Source organism: Rhinopithecus bieti, unplaced genomic scaffold (assembly GCF_001698545.2).
Source record: "Rhinopithecus bieti isolate Rb0 unplaced genomic scaffold, ASM169854v2 scaffold_38981, whole genome shotgun sequence".
Lineage (NCBI taxonomy): Eukaryota > Metazoa > Chordata > Mammalia > Primates > Cercopithecidae > Rhinopithecus > Rhinopithecus bieti.
Window position 1 is genome coordinate 1978142 of NW_016819573.1, and position 19413 is coordinate 1997554.

Sequence of the window (19413 nt, forward strand, 5' to 3'; positions counted from 1 at the left end):
TACCAACTGGGCATCATCTTTATCCCTTCTTTCTCCCTCACTCCACACCCCACCAGCCACCACAACTTCTAAATGTCCAAAGGAGAGAGAATTGAGCCCGAAATCTTAGCTTGTCTCCTGTCCTTTGCTCTCCTGGCCTTGGTCTCTGCTCTTTCTGCCCTGTTGGAATGATCCACCCAAAGCACAAATTGGGACATGTCCCTTCCCAGCTTCACACCTTCCATGCTTTCCATTGTCCCTGGGCTATAAAGTCTGAGCTCCTTATCAGGTGCAGAAAGCCACCCTTCGGGATTTGAGCCCCACTGAATTTGCTGGATGAGGTTTCTATTCTTATGCACAGGCTGCAATGAACACTCTTGAATCTAAATCCTTGCACACAAGTGTGCTTCTATCCAGAAAACACATTCTGAAAGGAGAAACTGTTGAATATAAGACATGTATTTATATTTTTCAGCCACTGCTAAGTTGCCCGACCAAAAAGTGGCCCCAAGGGTATGTTAGAATTACCTGTTTCCCCAACCCTTTGCCCCACTGTGCAATCCCAACATGCTCTCTTACATACACACACACGCACTATCACACACCCTCATACACTCACACACACACCCTCACAGACACACAATCTCACAGACACACCCTCATACGCTCACACACACACCCTCATAGACACACAATCTCACAGACACACCCTCATACGCTCTCACACCACAACACCTTACACTTACACACACACCCTCATAGACAATCTCACACACACCCATCATATGCTTTCACACACCCCATAGACAGCACACACACACCCTCTAGACACACCCTCATACACACACACACCCTCATAGGACACACACACAGACACACACCCTCATACAGGACACACCCTCATACACACACACACCCCTTCATAGACACACACACAGACACATACATCCACAATCACACACCCTCATACACTCACACCCTCATAGACACACACATGCACTATCACACTCACACACCCTCATACACTCACACACACACCCTCTAACACACACATACACAGAACACACCCTTCAGACATGCACACTGTCACACAGCACACCCTCATAGACACTCTCACACAGACCACTCCTCCATACAGACACACCCTCATACAGACACATTACGCTCACACACACAAACACACATTGCAATTTTCACAGACTCATACACTTACATATACACTCACACACACCCTCACACATACAGACACACCACATACTTCATACACTCACACACTACATTAGCACACCCCCCACACATACACATCGCTACACTCACATTCACATGCATACACACACATAGCTGCTCAACACCGCTCACACATACACACTATCACACACACACTCATTCACCCACACGACATGCTCACAGACACATGTCTGCTGACACGCATACCTCACAGCATACAGGCACGCTATTCACACAACAGACACACAGACACTTCTCCACACACTTACACAGATTCATATACACACAGTCAACAGAAGCATACTCTCAACACACAGACACACATACACTTACACAACCTTACATATACAGACACACATACACACATACACCACCTCATGCATACACACTATCACGCACTCTCACAGACACACACATGCACACACGCACTCTCACACATTTAAAGATTTTGTTTTCAATCAGGCTGTGGCATTTAAGTGAGAATGAGGAAGAAACCTGGGCTAGATGACACACATCCATAAACACGCACAGTCACACACACGCACACACACTCACAACCTTCCCTTCTCCGCACAAGCTTTGCTCCAGCTGACGAGCTTTTGTCACCATGGGATTCTCCTGGGAGCTGCAGGGGTGGCATTGAATGAGGCCTGTTGGCAGCTCCTCCTTGTGGCCGAAGCTCTGCCTGGCGTTGTCTGCACTGTCGCCAAGTGCCCCGTTCTGTGGAGTCTCTGTGCACTGCTTACTCGGCCCTGCCCCGCTGTGCTGTGAGGGGCTGCTGGGCCATTGTTCAGCCTCCCTTCTGGCCTAGAAAAGCCAGTGGAGCCCCCCAGCCCTCCTGCCCCACCTGCTGAGGAGCCGACCCCGAGGAGAGTAAGTACAGTGGGCCCTGCACTGGGGCCTGGGGAGAGCGTCTGCCATGCCCCTGGAGTCTTTGAGGCAGAAGGCAGATGAGGCCGCTCCTCAGGGCCCTGGGCAGGTGACAGCTCTGGAGAACACTTGTAGGGAGTGTGGGGAGACACCTTCCCTGCTTTGGGTGAGGGCTGAGACCCCGGGCCTCTGTGGATGTGGACAAGGTCCCCATTCTGGCACACACGCACACACACGTGCACACTCATACAGAGGAGCTGGGCGTGTGACTGGTAAACACATCCCGTGACACTCTAGTCACAGGCTCCCGAGAGACATCATCCCCACGTAGCAGCCACGGCTCACTGAGTGCCCACGCATTATCCCACTGGATTCTCACAACAGCCCTCTCAGTCGGATCATGGTTCCATTTTCAGATGAGGAAACTGAGATTCAGACAGGTTAAGTAACTTGCCCAAAGTCACACAGCGAAGTGGCCCATTTTTCTGACTCTTAACTGGGACGTGTGTCTCCAGATCCACAGGGATACCCTTGGCTCCTCCTAGCTGAATGATGGAGCTTAAGGCTGCGTGGTTGATGTTTGTAGGAAACTCAGGTGCACTCGGGACAGTAAACCTGTCTCCCCAGGCTGAGGAGCGCAGGGAACCTGCGAGGACAGTCACCAGCATGACATGGGAGCACCGCAGGGGCGTCAGCAAAGCAGGGTGCATCTGACTGTCAGTGCATCTCGTTGAACGACACACCCCTTGTAGCATATCTTTTAGGCACAGGCTTATTTTTTACCACTAACCCTGGGGCCACAAGCCTGGACTCCTGAGTGCAAGCCCCTCAGCCGCCCATCACCATCCCATTCAGCCTCAGTGTCGTCATCTGCAAAACAGGGCCAATCCCCTCTGCATTTGTTTCCAGGAGCTCCCATGACAAAGTGTCACAAGCTGGGTGGTTTAGAACAACAGAGCGTGTGGGCTCATACTTTTGGGGGCTAGAATTCCACAGTCAAGGTGCTGGCAGTGCCAGGTTCCCTCCAAACCCTCCAGAGGAAGGAACCTTCCTTGCCTCTGGCAGCTTCTGGTGGCTCCAATGTGCCTCAGCTTGTGGCAGCATCACCCAGCCGCGGCCTCTGCCCTCCCATGGTGTCCCCACTGTGTGCCTTCCTATCATCTTCCTGATAAGCACGCCAGTGTCTGGGACCGATTTTCCCCTTTCAGAGGAACACAGTCTTATTGGGTTAGGGCCCACCCTACCAACCACATTTTAACTTGATTCTCTCTATCAAGACCCTGTTTCCAAATAAAGCCCCATTAAGAGGTACTGGGGCTTAGGCATTCACATGTTTTTCATATGTTTTTAGCAGGAGAGTTCAACCCGTAACACTCTCTTGTGAGGTTATCATGAGCACTGAATGTGGGAACACGTGTAAAGCTCTGAGCATGATGCTTGGCTGGCACTTCATTCCATAAATTGCTTTTGAAAGAAAAAAGTTGCCTGGGCATGGTAGCTCACGCCTGGAATCCCAGCACATTAGGAAGAGGAGGTGGAAGCATCATTCGAAGCCAGCAGTTTGAGACCAGCCTGGGTAACATAGTGAGACCCCTGTCTCTACAAAAAAAAAAAGAAAAAAAAAAGCCTGGGTGTGGTGGTGCACACGTGTGATTCCTAGCTCCATCCAGAGGCTGAGGCTGGAGGATCGTTTGAGCCTAGGAGGTCAAGGCTGCAGTGAGCTATAATCACACCACTGCACACCAGCGTGAGTGACAGAGTAAGACCCAGTCTCAGAAAAGAAAAGAAAAAAAGAAAAAAGTTGAGCACCTGGAAATTAGATGCTCCGTGTACATTGTGTGCCAGGCCCCATTTAAGTGCTTGACATGTATTATCCCCCGGAATCCTCACAACCACCCCTCAAATCAGGCAAGTTTTTCATTTAAATGATGCAGAAGCTGTGACTCAGAGAGGTTAAGGCATTTGCCTGAAGTCACACAGCCTAAGTAGCATAGCTGAGGATCAGCCCCAAGCCTATGAGGCTCCACTTCATCACACTACACAGGACCACGCTGTAGTGGGGAGTGGGGGCTGCTTGGAGGGGCAGAAAGGCAGGGAGGAAATGCTGAGCACACAACATGCAGGCCCTGGGGGACTTTCTGGGTCTGAGGGGCCTAGGACGAGTCTCTGCAATAGTGAGAGGCCTAGCTGATGGCAGGCTGCCTGGGGAGGTGCTGGCGAGCTGCCAGGGTGCAGGGCCAACAGGTCTGAGCCACTCCACTGTGATCTAACCGGCCTGGCCGATACTCCGGTGGGGGACTGGGACAGGGCTCAGCCGGAGATGAGGAATGTTGCCCTGAGCGTGGGTATACTCACTTCTCCAGGGTTCATTCTGAGTACACGCGGCGGCTCTCCAGGAAGCAAAGAGGGCACTTCCTTACAGAGGCTTGAAAGTGCGGCCATACAAGATTCAGGCCACTCTCTCTTCCTTCCTGCTTTCTTCTGAAGGGTTCCTTGCACCTAAGGAAGGTGACAATGAGCTAGATTTTCAGTTCTGGACTAGAAGTTCATTTACCTAGGACTAACTTGTTTACTCAAGCGTTTATTCATTCATTTACTCTTCCACCCATTCACCTAATGGCTCAGTGATTCATTCATTCACTCACGCTCTCACATATTTATGCCCACAGCCATTCACTCTTCCACCTGCCCATCCACCCGTTCATCCATCCATCCAAGCATCCATCAGTCCATCCATCCATCCGTCCATCCAACCATCCATCCATCCATCCATCCAACCATCCACTCACCCACCCATCCAGCCAACCACCATCCTCTCATTCAATTGCCCTGCCATTCATCCCTTCTCTCATTCCCCATTTTCCCAACCAACCTTTCATTCTTTCTTCCATCTATCCATCCATCCATCTATCCATCCATCCACCCAACCTCTATTAAACACCTACCATGTTTCCCACACAAAACTCCCTATGGGTGCCAAAGTAGTTCTGCACCCACTTCCACTGATAATTCACGTATATATTGGGCCCCAGCTCCTTGGCCTCCTGGTGGCTTGGTTCCCTTGTCTCCTCCTCAGGAGGAGGCTCAGGAGAAGTGGATAGGTGGTCTTCTGCACAGCCCTAGTCCGCAGGTTCCAGCCAGTGACAGCTGCCTGAGACTTGGGGTTTTTCAGGGCCCTTTGTGCTGCGAGGCCTTTCCTCTCTTTAATGCCAGAACCATGCATGCTCCTGGGCTCTGTGGCTCCAGTGGGGTCCTGTTTTCAGTTTCTTGGGACCCATTTCTTGCCTCCCTCAGTACAGAGCAGAGCTTCAGACTGTGGGGACCCATAGACTTGGGGGCCCTCCTTGAGGAGGACTCTGGGGCCTCTCTTCTTGGAGTACAGGCAAATATGCTGCCTGGAAAGACTCACTGACACCCGGAGCCTTAGAGGAGGGCAGGGCGGGCCCGGGCAATCTGGTGAAGTCCATGGCATTCCGTCCCGGCCAGAGGGCAAGAGAAGGGGCTCATGGTCCAAAATGGATGCCGGGATAGGACACAGCCAGGGAAGCTGGCAGGAGCGCTTCTCATACATCCCCCAAATGCCCTGCTGCTATGCCTTGGCTTGTGTCCTTGTCGGCACCTGGAAACCCCTTCCCACTCCTCACCCTGACACTCAGCCTCTGCTCTCCTCTCAGCTGAGTCCACACACTCCTGCTCTTAGATTTCAGACATTCTGGTCGCTGCCCCCAGGGCTCCTACAGAGCTCCATCAAGATTTGCTGAATGAACGAATTCAAGTTCTCATTTTAAAGATGAGGGGGTTAAATTCCCCGGGTTTCCCCCTTCCCCAGCCTTTTCCCAGCTAGTTCCTTCTTTACATCCCAGCCAAAAGGCCAATCCCAGGAGGCTCTCTGGATGCCCCCTCACTTTGCCACTCCCATTTCCTGCTTCCTTCCTATCCTCCCGCCCCCATGCCCAGGTCCTGCTCTCTTTACACCCTGACACCTTCCTGTTTGCTTGTTTCCTGTCTCCTGGCAAATGTCACCATCCCCATTTTACAGAGGAGGAAACCGTGGCTCAGAGAAGTCTCAGAGGGAATAGCCCAGCCAGATAAAAACCCCTGGGTCGTGAGCACTTTCTTCCACCCGTATTAGCCAGGTGCTTTATTCATGTGGTTTTACTCTGAAATCGGGATGGCTGTAGGTAATAATAGCGGCCATGCAAGTCATATTTCATGACAGTTTTTGAAAGGCTCCGTTTCCACTGGGCAGTTCCAGTGCAGGTGGGCGGGACTCAGGGGCGTGTGTGTGCCCCCGCGTGCCTGCCTGTAGGTGGCCCCGGCCAAGCCAACCCCGCCCCAGGAGGAGGCTGGACTTTCATCCTGCGTGAGGGTGTGTGGGAACTGGGCGTGCCACGGGGCCTGCCTCACTCCTCCCTCTCACATTGCCGACCGAGTCAGCCTCACTGCGGCAGCACCACGTCGGACCGGGATCCTCGAGGTGCCAGCCCATGGCCGAGCCTGCCCTCCTCCCTGCCGTCCAGATGGAGAGGCTAGCCCCAGCGCCCCTCGCCTCACCATGTCCTCGGATCCCGCGGGCCCGCGTTGCTAGGCGCTGCGCCCAGCGCTGGGCAGACCTGGGCTGCAGGTACAGGGGTCATAGGAGCGGGAGGGAAGCTGGCCCTACTATGTGCCAGGGGCATGTGCTGTCTGTCTTGACAACATCTGTCTTCACAACATCCCTGTGAGGCAGCAATCTTCCTCCGTCGTACGGATGAGGAAACAGAGGATTGGAGAGCCCAGCGACCTGCCCACGGTCACCTGGCTGTTAGGTGGTGGAGACGGCTTCCAGCCCTGGTCCATGGGACTCCAAACCCAGACCCTTCCTGGGACACAGCATTGCCCTGGGTTCATGCTGCTGGCCTCCTACAGGGGTCACTGATGTTCAGATTCTTAGAGACCATGAGTGACGCCAATGTGTGCCATTTCCTTTTCCTCTGGATGTAGAGAGTATTGGGGGCCCAGGGTCTCAAGATTCAGGAGTCTCTGGGTCAAGATTCTGGGTCACTGTGGTCGTGTGGTCACCTCGACTGAGACCTGGTCACCCCTTACTCCTGCTCAGCCTGCTGCTGACAGCCAGACTAGAATTTTCAAATAGTCATTTCCCCCACTTTGATTACATCATATTACAATTTGATTATTATAGAAAGTCAAACAGTACAAGAATACATATGTTTATTCTCGAAAACTTACTACTGTTAAAGTTTTGACATATACTTTGGAAGAACTTTTTGACATCTATAAACCTAAACTTATATAGTTTTACACATATAGGCTCTTCTGATACACGTGCTTGGAAGGTTTTCCCCCCGCAACCCCTCAATTAATGTTATGGACATCTCTACATGTCAGTAACATAAAGATCTAGTTCATTCACTTTAATGGCCTGCCAAGATCCAACTTTATGGATATCTTTGGTTAATTTGAATCAGTTCCTAGCTAATGGACATTTAGGTTGGTTCCAATTTTTAACAATTCTAAGCAATACAGCAATGAACATCTCTGGGGACTTGCATGGGTAAAATTCACGTCCTAGACTTGTAGTTGCAAGTTTAAAAGGAATGGTCGAATCTTAGCAGACCCTGCCAAATTGCCCTCCAAAATGTTCTAGCTTGGAACACACCTGCAGCAGGAGACCCCCATTGTCCCATTCATTTGCCACCCAAGGACCTGAAGACTAGACTTGGTCTATACTCAGAGAGCAGATTCAGGGGTAGGTGATCCTGATCAGAGGACAACTAAGTTCTAGAATTCTCTTAAGGGAACAACTTCTAGGCTCAGGAAAGGGAGGGGAGCTCAGTGAGACTATTTCATCCATATGGCATGTTCGCTGAACTCCTATGTGCGTGGTGCCTGCCCCACCCCAGGCAAAAATGACTCAGGATAGGATTTTAATGAGAATCAATTTTAAGAAGCCAAAGACAAGTTTATCTTCCTATCTATCTATCTATCTATCTATCTATCTATCTATATCTAATTTATCCATCTATCTATTCATCTATCTATATGTTTCCTATTGCTGCTATAACAAATCACATAAGCTTATGTATCACCTCTCTCTGTCTCTCTCTCTCTCTCTCATTTATATTGGTTTTCTATTGCTGCTATAACATATCACATAAACTTAGTAGCTTAAAAAGACACAAATGTGTTATCTGATAGTTCTGAATGCTGGAAATCCCCAAATCAAGTGGTCTGTAGGGGTGCATTCTGTCTGGAGGCTCTAGAAATCTGTTTCCTTGCTTTTTCCAGCTTCTGCCACTGCCCATATTCCCTGGCTGATGGTCCTCTTCTGCCTTCAAAGGCAGCTCTGTAACACCTTCATGTCTCTCTCTGACTCTGACCTCCACCGTCATTACCATGTCTCCTTCTCTTACTCTCCTGCCTCCCTCTTTCATTGATAAGGATCCTTGTGATGACATGGGGCCCACTGGCTAATCCAGGATCATCCCCCCGTCTCAAGATCCTTAGCTTAATCACATCTGCAGAGTACCTTTGCCTGATAACATATATTCACAAATTCTGAGGATTAGGATGTGGACATCTTGGGGAGCTGTTATTCAGCTGATCACATCATCTGTCCAACCATCCGTCGTCCATCCATCCATCCATCTACCTATCTACCTACCTATCTATTATGGCTGTTCCCCTGACTCCACCAGCACCCTCCCTTAATCTCCTGGTTCCTTGTGATCTTTGAGGCTATTAATATTGAATTCACTATAAGAACTCCTGACCCACTGAATGTGCTTAATAGCTACTGGTTGAATGAACAAATGAATAATACTTAAGAGAGTTTAAAATTTGAACCATTCGTTCTCTTTATTATTGAAAACAAAACAAAAAAAGCAACTTTTTTTTTTCCAGAACAGTGGTTTTTTTTTGTTTTTGTTTTGTTTGTTTTTTTTTTAGATGGAGTCTCACTCTGTTGCCCAGGTTGGAGTGCAATGGCATGACCTCGGCTCACTGCAACCTCCGCCTCCCAGGTTCAAGTGATTCTTCTGCCTCAGCCTCTTGAGTTGCTGGGATTACAGGCGTGCACCACCACGCCTGGCTAATTTTTGTATTTTCAGTAGAGACGGGGTTTCACAATGTTTGTCAGACTGGTCTCGAACTCCTGACCTCGTGATCCACCCGCCGTGGCCTCCCAAAGTGCTGGGATTACAAGCGTGAGCCACCACGCCTGGCCCAGAACAGTGGTTTTTAAACCAGGGTTCTGCAAACATTTTTATTTGAATTTAATCTTTATTATATCTTTCAAATATTAAACAGCTAGTAAAAATACTACCTCCACTCAGGTGTCCCAAATGTTTTTTGTCAACCAAAATTATCTTGATTGTATGATCAGTAAATGCTTTAAATTAAACTTATAAAATCAGCTTATAATAATATACTGTTACCTATTTTGTTTATTGAGAAGAGATTCCACTGCCAAGAAGAAAAAAAAAAAGCGAAAACCAATTCCCTGGAACAGGGTTGGTCTGTTTGCTCCAGACCAATGTTCTTGTGTATTGGCTCACAGGGTCACTAGGTCAGCTCCCCCAATCCTTTGAGTCTGTTCATCTCACCGGTCACTTGCTTGTGAGTCATTTAGTTATTCAACAAATTCCAGCAGCACTGCAACCTTCAGGATGTAAGCCCCGGTCTGATCTGTTTACCCACAGCTCCCCAGCACTGGCACAGGGCTGGCTCATTGTAGCTGCTCATGAAATATTTGCCTGATGAATGAAATGCTCACTGCCTCTACATGAAGTCCCGTGATGGACATGAGGGTGTGGGCATGAATAAGATGCTCTCTCTGCCCTTAAGATGTCCACAGCCTGGTCCAGGAGGAAGATATAACATTGGTCACTACCACATAATACACTAAATGCTGACCGGAAAGGCCTGAGCAGGGATGAATAGAGTCAGTGTTGCCATCAAACAGAATGTTCCATAATGGGAGGGCGACACACAATTCACTATCTATGTGGGCTTAATCGTAAAACCATGCAATATTGACCTTGAGAGGTGCCTCAAAGACCAAGTTGGAATGAGACGACTCTCTTGGGATTCCCCTTATACTTGCTCCCTGTAGAAATATATTTTCTGTTAATTCATGATTGGTATAAAAATGCAAAAAAAGTAGCAAGTGAAATCCACCTGCCCCTCCCACCTCCAACCCACAAGAACAGCAATTGTGAGAAGTTGTGTACATCCTATAGAATTTTGTGCTTCATAAATATTTACATACATGTATATGTAAAATGTATCTATGATCCAATCCATTTACATAATTGTACTTACATATGTGAATTGGTTTATATTACGTATACTATTTTATAAATGACATTTCCATCTTTATAATATCTTTTCCTGGAAAGACATAGAAATCAACATTATTCTTTTTTTTTTTTCTTTTGGAGACAGAGTCTCGCTCTGCTGACCAGGCTGAGGCTGGAATGCAGTGGTGGAATCACTGCAGCCTCAACCTCCCAGGCTCAAGTGATCCTGGGACCACAGGCATGCCCCACCACGCCTAGCTATTTTTTTAATTTTTGTAGAGACAGGGTCTCCCTATGTTGCTCAGGCTGGTCTCAAACTCCTGGACTCAAGCAATCCTCCTGCCTCTGCCTCCCAAGTAGGTGGGACTACAGGCCTGTGCCACCATACCTGCCCTTACATTATCCTCTTTAAAAGACTGTGTGATGTTTCATTTTATGACTGGACAGTACTTTTGTTAACTAGCCTCCTGTTGATGGAATTTTAGTTTGCTTCTTTTTCTCTTTTGGTTGCTGTTATAAACTATACTGCGACGTTCTTGGACATACATCTTTGTGTACTGATCCTTATGATACATTTTCCGAATAGGAATGATTGAGTCCAAAGGTGTATACATTTAAAACGCTGAAACATATTCTGGGTGGTTTTCCAGGAAGGTCGTACCCAAGTAGACTCACCAAGTGGGTGTGAGCTTGTTCCCTAATGTACATGACTTTCTTTCTTTCTTTTTTTTTTTTTTTTGAGACGGAGTCTCGCTCTGCCGCCTGGGCTGGAGTGCAGTGGCCGGATCTCAGCTCACTTCAGCTCACTGCAAGCTCCGCCTCCCGGGTTCACGCCATTCTCCTGCCTCAGCCTCCCGAGTAGCTGGGACTACAGGTGCCTGCCACCACGCCCGGCTAGTTTTTTTTTGTATTTTTTTAGTAGAGACGGGGTTTCACCGTGTTAGCCAGGATAGTCTCGATCTCCTGACCTCGTGATCCACCCGTCTCGGCCTCCCAAAGTGCTGGGATTACAGGCTTGAGCCACCGCGCCCGGCCATGTACATGACTTTCTTGACCAGACATTATTGTTCTTTGTAGTCTTGGCTAATTGGATTGGGAGAAACCTGTCTCTTGTTTTAATTTGCCCTTTTTATTATTATTAGTGAGGTTGAGCATCTTTTCACATGCTCAGTGTCTGGCAGAGTTCAAAGGCAGATCAGAGAGGCAGAAAGACCCATTTTGAGTCTAGCGCACCAGCCAGATTTCCTTAATCAATAATGGGTTAAAGGACTTGGCTGATGGCACACAGATGGCTTGTAGAAGCAATCACCTTTACAAGGTTTCCCTTCACTCATATTTTGCTCATGTGTAGCTCAAGTCTCTGCCACTGGGGTCAATGTCAACTGATCTCTCCAGACACACCCCCTTGTATGTGAGCCCAACCACTGAATAAATCACCTACACATGGCTTAAATGTGTCAGGGGTAGAAGGACAGCCCGAATCTCAAAGCCCAGCTTCACCACTTATCAGCTGTGGACCTCTGGGGGTTACTTAACCTTTCTGAGTCTCTGTTCCTTTTCTGTAAAATGATTGTGAACAGCAGTAGCTGCTTTCATAGACTTGTTTTGGGGATAAAATGACATTAATGCATGTGAAGGCTTAGTACAGTACACACCATGTAGAAATTGAACACTTTGTGTCAGATATCAGTGGTCAAAGGGCAAGTTCTTGGAGCTGACTCCAAATAGCACAGGCTTGTTTTCATGGGACAAGTACATTCAGGACTAGTGACTCCTTGGCGTGGCAGAAAGATTTGCATTTGCGTCCTAAATCCTCGACTCATCCTTGGGAAAGTTCTCTCATTTCTCTGGGCCTGATCTTTCATTTGTAGAATCAGTGCCATTCAGATAGTGGCTGCTGTTCACACTCACACATCCTCCTGCTTCGAAACCTGGAACAACCACTTCAGAACTGCAACTCCAGGGACCAGGCTGCCGCTGGGGGCTTCTGACTAGCTTTGCAGGAAAAAGTCCTTGCAAACTGCTTTCCTCCAGGGCTCTCCAGCAGGAGGCGCCTCCCCGATCCTGCTTACAAACCAGCGAAGGGCAGGTCCCTTCTGATGGAGCTTCCTATTTTCCCTCTTTACTCACAATGAAGCAAAGGTGAAGGTGTTAATTACACCAAGCGGTTAGGCTGCAGCCCTTCACAACCCTGGGGTCCTCACCTTGCCTGCAATGTGGAGGCCACTTCTTCACCTTCCCTCCTGTCAGGCATCACCGACTCTACCCAAATTGACCAGCAGATGCTCATCCAAGGGTGAGAATGTCTTTTCTCGACACTTGCCAGCCCTGGGTGTTGGCAATCTTTTCTGTGTTTGCCAATCTGATAGATAGCGTTCATCCTTGTTTTAATTTGCATTTCCCTGATTACTTGCAAGGCTCCACATCTTTTCTGCATAGGGCATTTGCATTTTATCTCCTGTGACTTGTTGACTTCTATCTGCTGCCGACTTTCCCAGTAGATTTTTTGGGTATTTTTTTTCTTGTTGCTTTCCAGGAACTCTTTATATAAACTGGATAGTAACACTTTATCATTTCTTGCAGATATTTCCTCTCAGTCGAGGAAAAAGGTCTTATGACATTTTTTATAGTGTCTTTTGTCATACAAAAGTTTTAAGTCTTGATGTAATCAACTCAGTTTTCTTCTGTTACGGCTTCTGGATTTTAATTTGCTTGGAGAGTTGTTCCCCACTACTGTTTATTTCTTACCGATTTTGTTCTCATTAAACCCTAATACAGACTTCTATCCGCCCAGGGAAATTCCTTTGCACTTCCCAGCATAAAAGACCTGCCCGCATTCCTGGGAGATTTGCATATCTCATTTCCTCCCTGACATTCACTGACTGTTCCTTTAAAACGGAGTTTCAACACCACCTCCTCCAGGAAGCCTCTTCTCAGCCCACTCCCCCTTTAGTTCTCTAGTTACTGCTCTGTCCCCTGGGGCTGTTCGCCCCATCTGAAGAGGACTGTCGGCTGCTCATTGGTCCGAATGCAGCCTTGTGTTTTCCTGTTTTTGGAGTACTTACTATGGGCTGAATGTTTTACAGGCCTTACTGTATTTCATCCTCACCGCCTTCTGTATACTATCCCACCATTACACTGATTTTATAGGCCGCACATCAAGAGGACAGACCTAGGCCCAGACAATGTGACTCCAGGGCCTTTGTCCTTAACCACGGCAGTCAATGTTTTCTGTTGGGAAGGGCCACAAATTTAGTGACTGAAACAGTACAAATGGATTGTCTTAGAGTTCTGGAGGTCAGAAGTCCAAAATGGGTCTTACTGGTCTAAAAATCAAGGTGTCAGCAGGACTGTGATCCTTTCTGGAGGCTCTCGGGGCAATCAATTTTCTAGCTTCAAAAAACCACCTGCCTTCCTTAAGTTGTGGTCCACGTGCATCGGCAAAGCCAGGAGCGGCCGGCTGAGTCCTTCTCATGCTACCATCTCTCTGGTTTTCACTCTTCTGCCTCCCTCTTCCCCATTTAAGGGCCTTCGTGGTTTCTTTTTTTTTGAGACGGAGTCTCGCTCTGTCACCCAGGCTGGAGTGCAGTGGCCGGATCTCAGCTCACTGCAAGCTCCGCCTCCCGGGTTTACGCCATTCTCCTGCCTCAGCCTCCGGAGTAGCTGGGACTACAGGCGCCGCCACCTCGCCCAGCTAGTTTTTTTTTGTAGTTTTAGTAGAGACGGGGTTTCACCGTGTTAGCCAGGGTGGTCTCGATCTCCTGACCTCGTGATCCACCCGTCTCGGCCTCCCAAAGTGCTGGGATTACAGGCTTGAGCCACCGCGCCCGGCCACCTTAGTGGTTTCATTGGGCCCGCTTAGGTAGCCTAGAATAATCTCCCCAAAATCAGCTGATTAGCAACTGTAATTCCATCTGCAACCTTCATCCCACCTTGGCCACATAACACACGCATTTACAGATTCCAGGGAGTAGTGGGTAGTGGGGGGGTTATTCTGCCTACCCTCAGCCACTCTTCCATAATTGCTTTTCCAAACTTCAGTCACCTGCCTCCACCCTCAGGAGTCATCCTGCCTCCCTCCAACCTGGGGCTTAGATTAGTGCCTTGGAGTCACCTGAAGGGCTTGTGCAAACCCAGATTGCTGCACCCCACTCCAGAGTTTCTAATTCTGTAATTCTGGGGTGAGGGCTGAAAACGTGCATTCCTAATAGGCTCCCAAGTGATGCTGATACTGAAGGTCTGGAGCCCATACTTTGAGAACCACTGAGTTAAATTTATTAACCCTTCAAATATTTATCAATATCTGCTCTGTTTTGGGAGCTGGGCTTATATAATAATAAATAGAATGCCTCTGGTATCAAAGAGGTCCCAGTATAAAGGAGAAAACAAACAGGCAATGACTATGGAGGGTGGTAAGTGCCAGGACATCAATGAGCCCAACACCTGTAGGAAGTCTGCAGGAAGTCTTCCTGGAGGAGGTGATGCCTACGCTCAGTCCCAAAGTAGGCACTGAGCAGGCCAAGGATGAGAAGGAGAAGAGTGTTCCTGGCAGTAGCTGCCAACTGGGCAAAACGCCAGGAGAAGAGGGAGCCTGGTGCCTCTGAGAGGTATACGTAGCTCACACTGGCTGGAGCAGAGAGCGGGGCAGAGGAGAGATGGGATTGGAGTTTGCTTTCAAGCTCTGAGCCCGGCTGCAACCCCAGGGCCAGGAGACCTGAAGGTGGGATGACAACCTGGCTCTTAAGCCCTTGAGCGCACAATGGAAGAGTGAGCAATGAGGACCTCCCTGTGAAGGTGCGTGCAGCAAAGACAGGGATAATGAGGCCATGCCTCACCCCTAGGCCAGCCTAAGAGGAGGTGAAACCACGGCAACCAGCCTGATGTTCTTCCTGCTGGTCTTTTCTGAAGGCTTTAAAGACCAGATGTTCTTAATCTGGGGCTCAAGGATGGACCTTCAAAGATCCAAGAACCACTAAAATTATTTGCTAAATGTTACGCATCTCTGTGTGTGTGCAATTTTCCGGAGAGAGGATCCACAACTTTCATAAGATTTTAAAAATCTCTCCCCACTGCGCCACCCCCCTATGGCAAACCAGCTAGGAAGATGTTATAGACCAGGAGTTGTAAACTCTGGTGCCTACAGGGATTAAGTGGGACTCTCAGGGAGTCACGTGGCAGAGTGTAACATCTCAGGGCATGGTGAGGATTGTGGAACCGAGGTGTGAATAGGAAAACCAAGCTCTGTAATATATTTTAAGGTTTATTCTGAGCCAGTGTGAGAGACCCTGGCCTGGGGAACATAGTCTCAAGAGGTCTGAGAAGGTGTCTCCATGGTAGTCGGATTACAGTTTGGTTTCATGCATTTTAGGGGAGACAGGAGTTATAGGCAAAGGCATAACTCAAAGCGTGGAAGCTGTATAAGTGGTTTGTCCAGAAAAGGCGGCATATCTTCAAGCCAGGGCTTACAGGTTATACGTGAATTCAGAGATTCTTTAATTTGCAATTGGTTAGAGGAGTAAAGCTTTGTCTAAAAATTTGGAGTCAGCAGAAAGGAATGTTGAAGAGAAGGAAGTCTGTTAACCACTATACCAGGTCAGAGTTGCCCATAGGGGTGTGTAAGTTCACCTTCGTCTGGCACGGCCATAGATCCTGTTTATAATTGGTTATGTTATGGTCCCAAAAAGTCCATTTTGTCAGTCTTGTGATGTCTTTTTTTTTTTTTTTTTTTTTTTTTTTTTCTTTTTTCTTTTTTTAACAGAGTCTCGCTCTGTCACCCAGGCTGGAGTGCAGTGGCGAAATCTCAGCTCACTGCAACCTCCACTTCCGGGGTTCAAGTGATTCTCCTACCTCAGCCTCCCAAGTAGCTGGGATTACAGGCACCCACCACTACGCCTGGCTAATTTTTGTATTTTTAGTAGAGATGGGGTTTCACCATGTTGGCCAGGCTAGTCTTGAACTCCTGGTCTCAAGTGATCCACCTGCCTCAGCCTCCCAAAGTGCTGGGACCACAGGTGTGAGCCACCACGCCTGGCCATTGTGATATCCATTTTAACATTAATTCTGGTCAGATGCTGTACCTAAACTACAAAAGGGAGGAGCGTATGATGAGGAGTGTCCAGCCTCCCAACCCATCATGGCCACAAATTCAGTTTTGCAGGTTTCCCTGGGATTCCCTTGGCCAAGAGAGTGGGTCTGTTCAATTGGCTGGGGGGCTTAGGATTTTATTTTTGGTTTACGGAGAGCATTAAGCCTATTTAAAACTTTTTTGTTTGTTTGTTTGTTTGTTTTTAGAGACAGGGTCTCACCCTTTTACCCAAACTGGAGTGCAGTCACATAATCATAGCTCACTGCAACCTCAAACTCCCAGGTTCAAGCAATCCTCCTGCCTACACTCCTGAATGGCTGGGTCTCCAGTTATGCACCACCACACCCAGCTAATTTTTGTAATTTTTTTGTAGAGATAGGGTCTTGCTGTGTTGCCCAGGCTGATTTCCAACTCCTGGGCTCAGATGATCCTCCTGCCTTGGCCTCCCAAAATGCTGGGATTACAGGCATGAGCCACTGTGCCTGGTCTAAAACTTTTAATATGATCAAATTAACAACATTAATACTTAATGTTATTTTAATAAAAACAACATTTTATTTAACCCAGTATGTCCAGAATATGTTCACATGTAATCAATAGAAAACATTAATGAGATATTTTACATTTTCAAATACGAAGTCTTCAAAATCCAGTGTGTATTTTTCATTTCCAGCAATCTCCGATAGGATGCTAAATTTTTATCAGAACTCCTTAATGTATATTTAGAGTTCATAAAATATACAGTTGGAAAAGTAGATTTGTGTATCCAAGTTGTTCTAAACATATTTAGGCCTTTTCCAGTAACTGAGACAAGTATCTAGTTTTAAATTTAAGTTAGTTAAAATTAAATAAAGTTGGCTGGGCGCGGTGGCTCACACCTGTAATCCCAGCACTTTGGGAGGCCGAGGAGGGCAGATCACCTGAGGTTGGGAGTTCAAGACCAACCTGGCCAACATGGAGAAACCCTGTCTGTACTAAAAATACAAAAATTAGCTGGGCGTGGTGGAAGACGCCTGTAATCCCAGCCAGGAGGCTGAGGCAGGAGAATCACTTAAACCCAAGAGGCAGAGGTTTCAGTGAGCTGAGATTGCACCACTGCACTCCAACCTGGGAAAAAGAGTGAGATTCTGTCTCAAAATGCAAGAAAAGAAAGGGAAAGGAAAGGAAAGGAAAAGAAAGGAAAGGAAAGGAAAGGAAAGGAAAGGAAAGGAAAGGAAAGGAAAGGAAAGGAAAGGAAAGGAAAGGAAAGGAAAGGAGGAAGGAAGGAAGAAAGGAAGGAAGGAAGGAGTTAAAAATTCAGCCCCTCATTCATACTAAATACCATATTTCAAGCGCTCAGGTGGCAAGTGGCTACAATATTGGACAAATCAAGATGACAATCTAAGTGACTCACGAAGGGACACACAAGTGTCTATAACCTTGTTCGAAGGAAGGATCAGGGCAAGCCTACACAACTTAACGACTTTGAAAGCTTCTCTGGCAAGCACCACAGGGATATGCTGCTGGCTGGAAGCCCGTTTTAAGAGGCAGCCACCACTTGGTTTCAGCCAATTGTCACTTACAGACAGAGACCCAGGATTATCATCTCCACTGATTATTTTTTCCCAGGAGAAATTGGAACTAGAGGACTTAAAAATGTGAGACCTCCTCATTTTCAAATGATGGCAAGCTATTTAAAAGGTGTGAAAATCCAGGGTGCGTGTTGGGGACGTGATGAGGGGATGCGGTTTGCTATCTCAGATGGAGATTGGTAGATCGTGATCTTCAGTTGCAAATATTTGTCACCTCAGAGGTCGTGGGCAGTATCTTAATCTCTCCCAGCCATCTCAAAAATGCAGGCTGCCCCTCCCAGAAGTGCTATGTGAGAATTTTGATGCAATCCGTCAGTTCCCACCCAACTCTTGAAACCTATGCAATTCTCTGAACCCCAGCAACATAATGATACTCCTGACATCCCAACCCTGGTTGCACAATGGAATCAACAATACTGGTGCCCAGGTCCCATTCCCAGCAGTTTGGGTGTCATTGGTCTGGCTGGGGCATTGCTTGTTCATAATGGCCTGGCAAAGCTCCCTGGGAGATTCCAGCCCATGGGCAGGGTGGAGAAGCATCCTGACCTGGAGAAGGTCTCTGGGCCTGGTCTCCACATCTGGGATGCAGCTTCTTGGGCCCAGCATGGGTCCTCTGTTCTTCTGATTTGTGCCCAACTTGAACAGCTGAAGGGGGCACCCATAGCTGTGCCTTCCCTGTCTCCCAGCCCAGCTTCCTGTGTGATTCAGGAAGCTAAATTACATTAATTACATTTCAGAATGTTTTATTCTTGTTGTCTATAACACAAAATAGCCATGCTTGTGACTTTCATAACCCACAGATCAGATCTAGCAGAATTGTTATGTGAAAGAGATATGGCAAGCATTATTTAATAATTCAAAGAAAGGTCACACTGTCCAGAATGAGCCAGTCTTCTGTGTCTTAATGGGAAACTTGTAGTCACAGAGGGATTTTAGGAGCTCAGTTAAGATGATACTCAAAAATGTAAAGATAAGATTTGCCTTTTATAATATCTCATTCCCACCCATCCTAACCCTGTCCCCACAGGGATTGCTTCGTAGATGTGAGTGTTGCTGTGTCCTGATATTCAGGTTGTGCACTGCATAAGAGTGTTACACTCAGAGGGTCACCATTTAAGTCGTCATCATGTACTAAGTTATGTGAGTTATATGGGTGGGCATGAAGAATCGAAACCTCCTGGCAAGTCCTGAGGCAACAGAGGAGAGACCCTCTTCATAGGCACACATGGCTATGTACACATTCATGAGTGACTGTGCACCCACAATTCCCTGGCACACCTATATGCACATGGCTGTGCCCTGAGATTGCCTGCCTGCCTGCCTTCCTTTCCTTCCTTCCTTCCTTCCTTCCTTCCTTCCTTCCTTCCTTCCTTCCTTCCTT

The 19413-nt window shown here is 47.7% G+C and overlaps 1 protein-coding gene across 1 annotated transcript in view; it reads left to right on the forward strand.

Moving 5' to 3' along the window:
• Positions 1-6545: 6545 nt before the first annotated feature.
• ARHGAP40 (Rho GTPase activating protein 40) overlaps positions 6546-19413 on the forward strand; it is a 53563-nt gene continuing 40695 nt past the window's right edge. Inside the window, exon 1 of the mRNA XM_017859142.1 lies at positions 6546-6700. Coding sequence (XP_017714631.1) covers positions 6564-6700 — 137 coding nt within the window. The 5' untranslated portion in view covers positions 6546-6563. The remainder of the gene's footprint in view (positions 6701-19413) is intronic.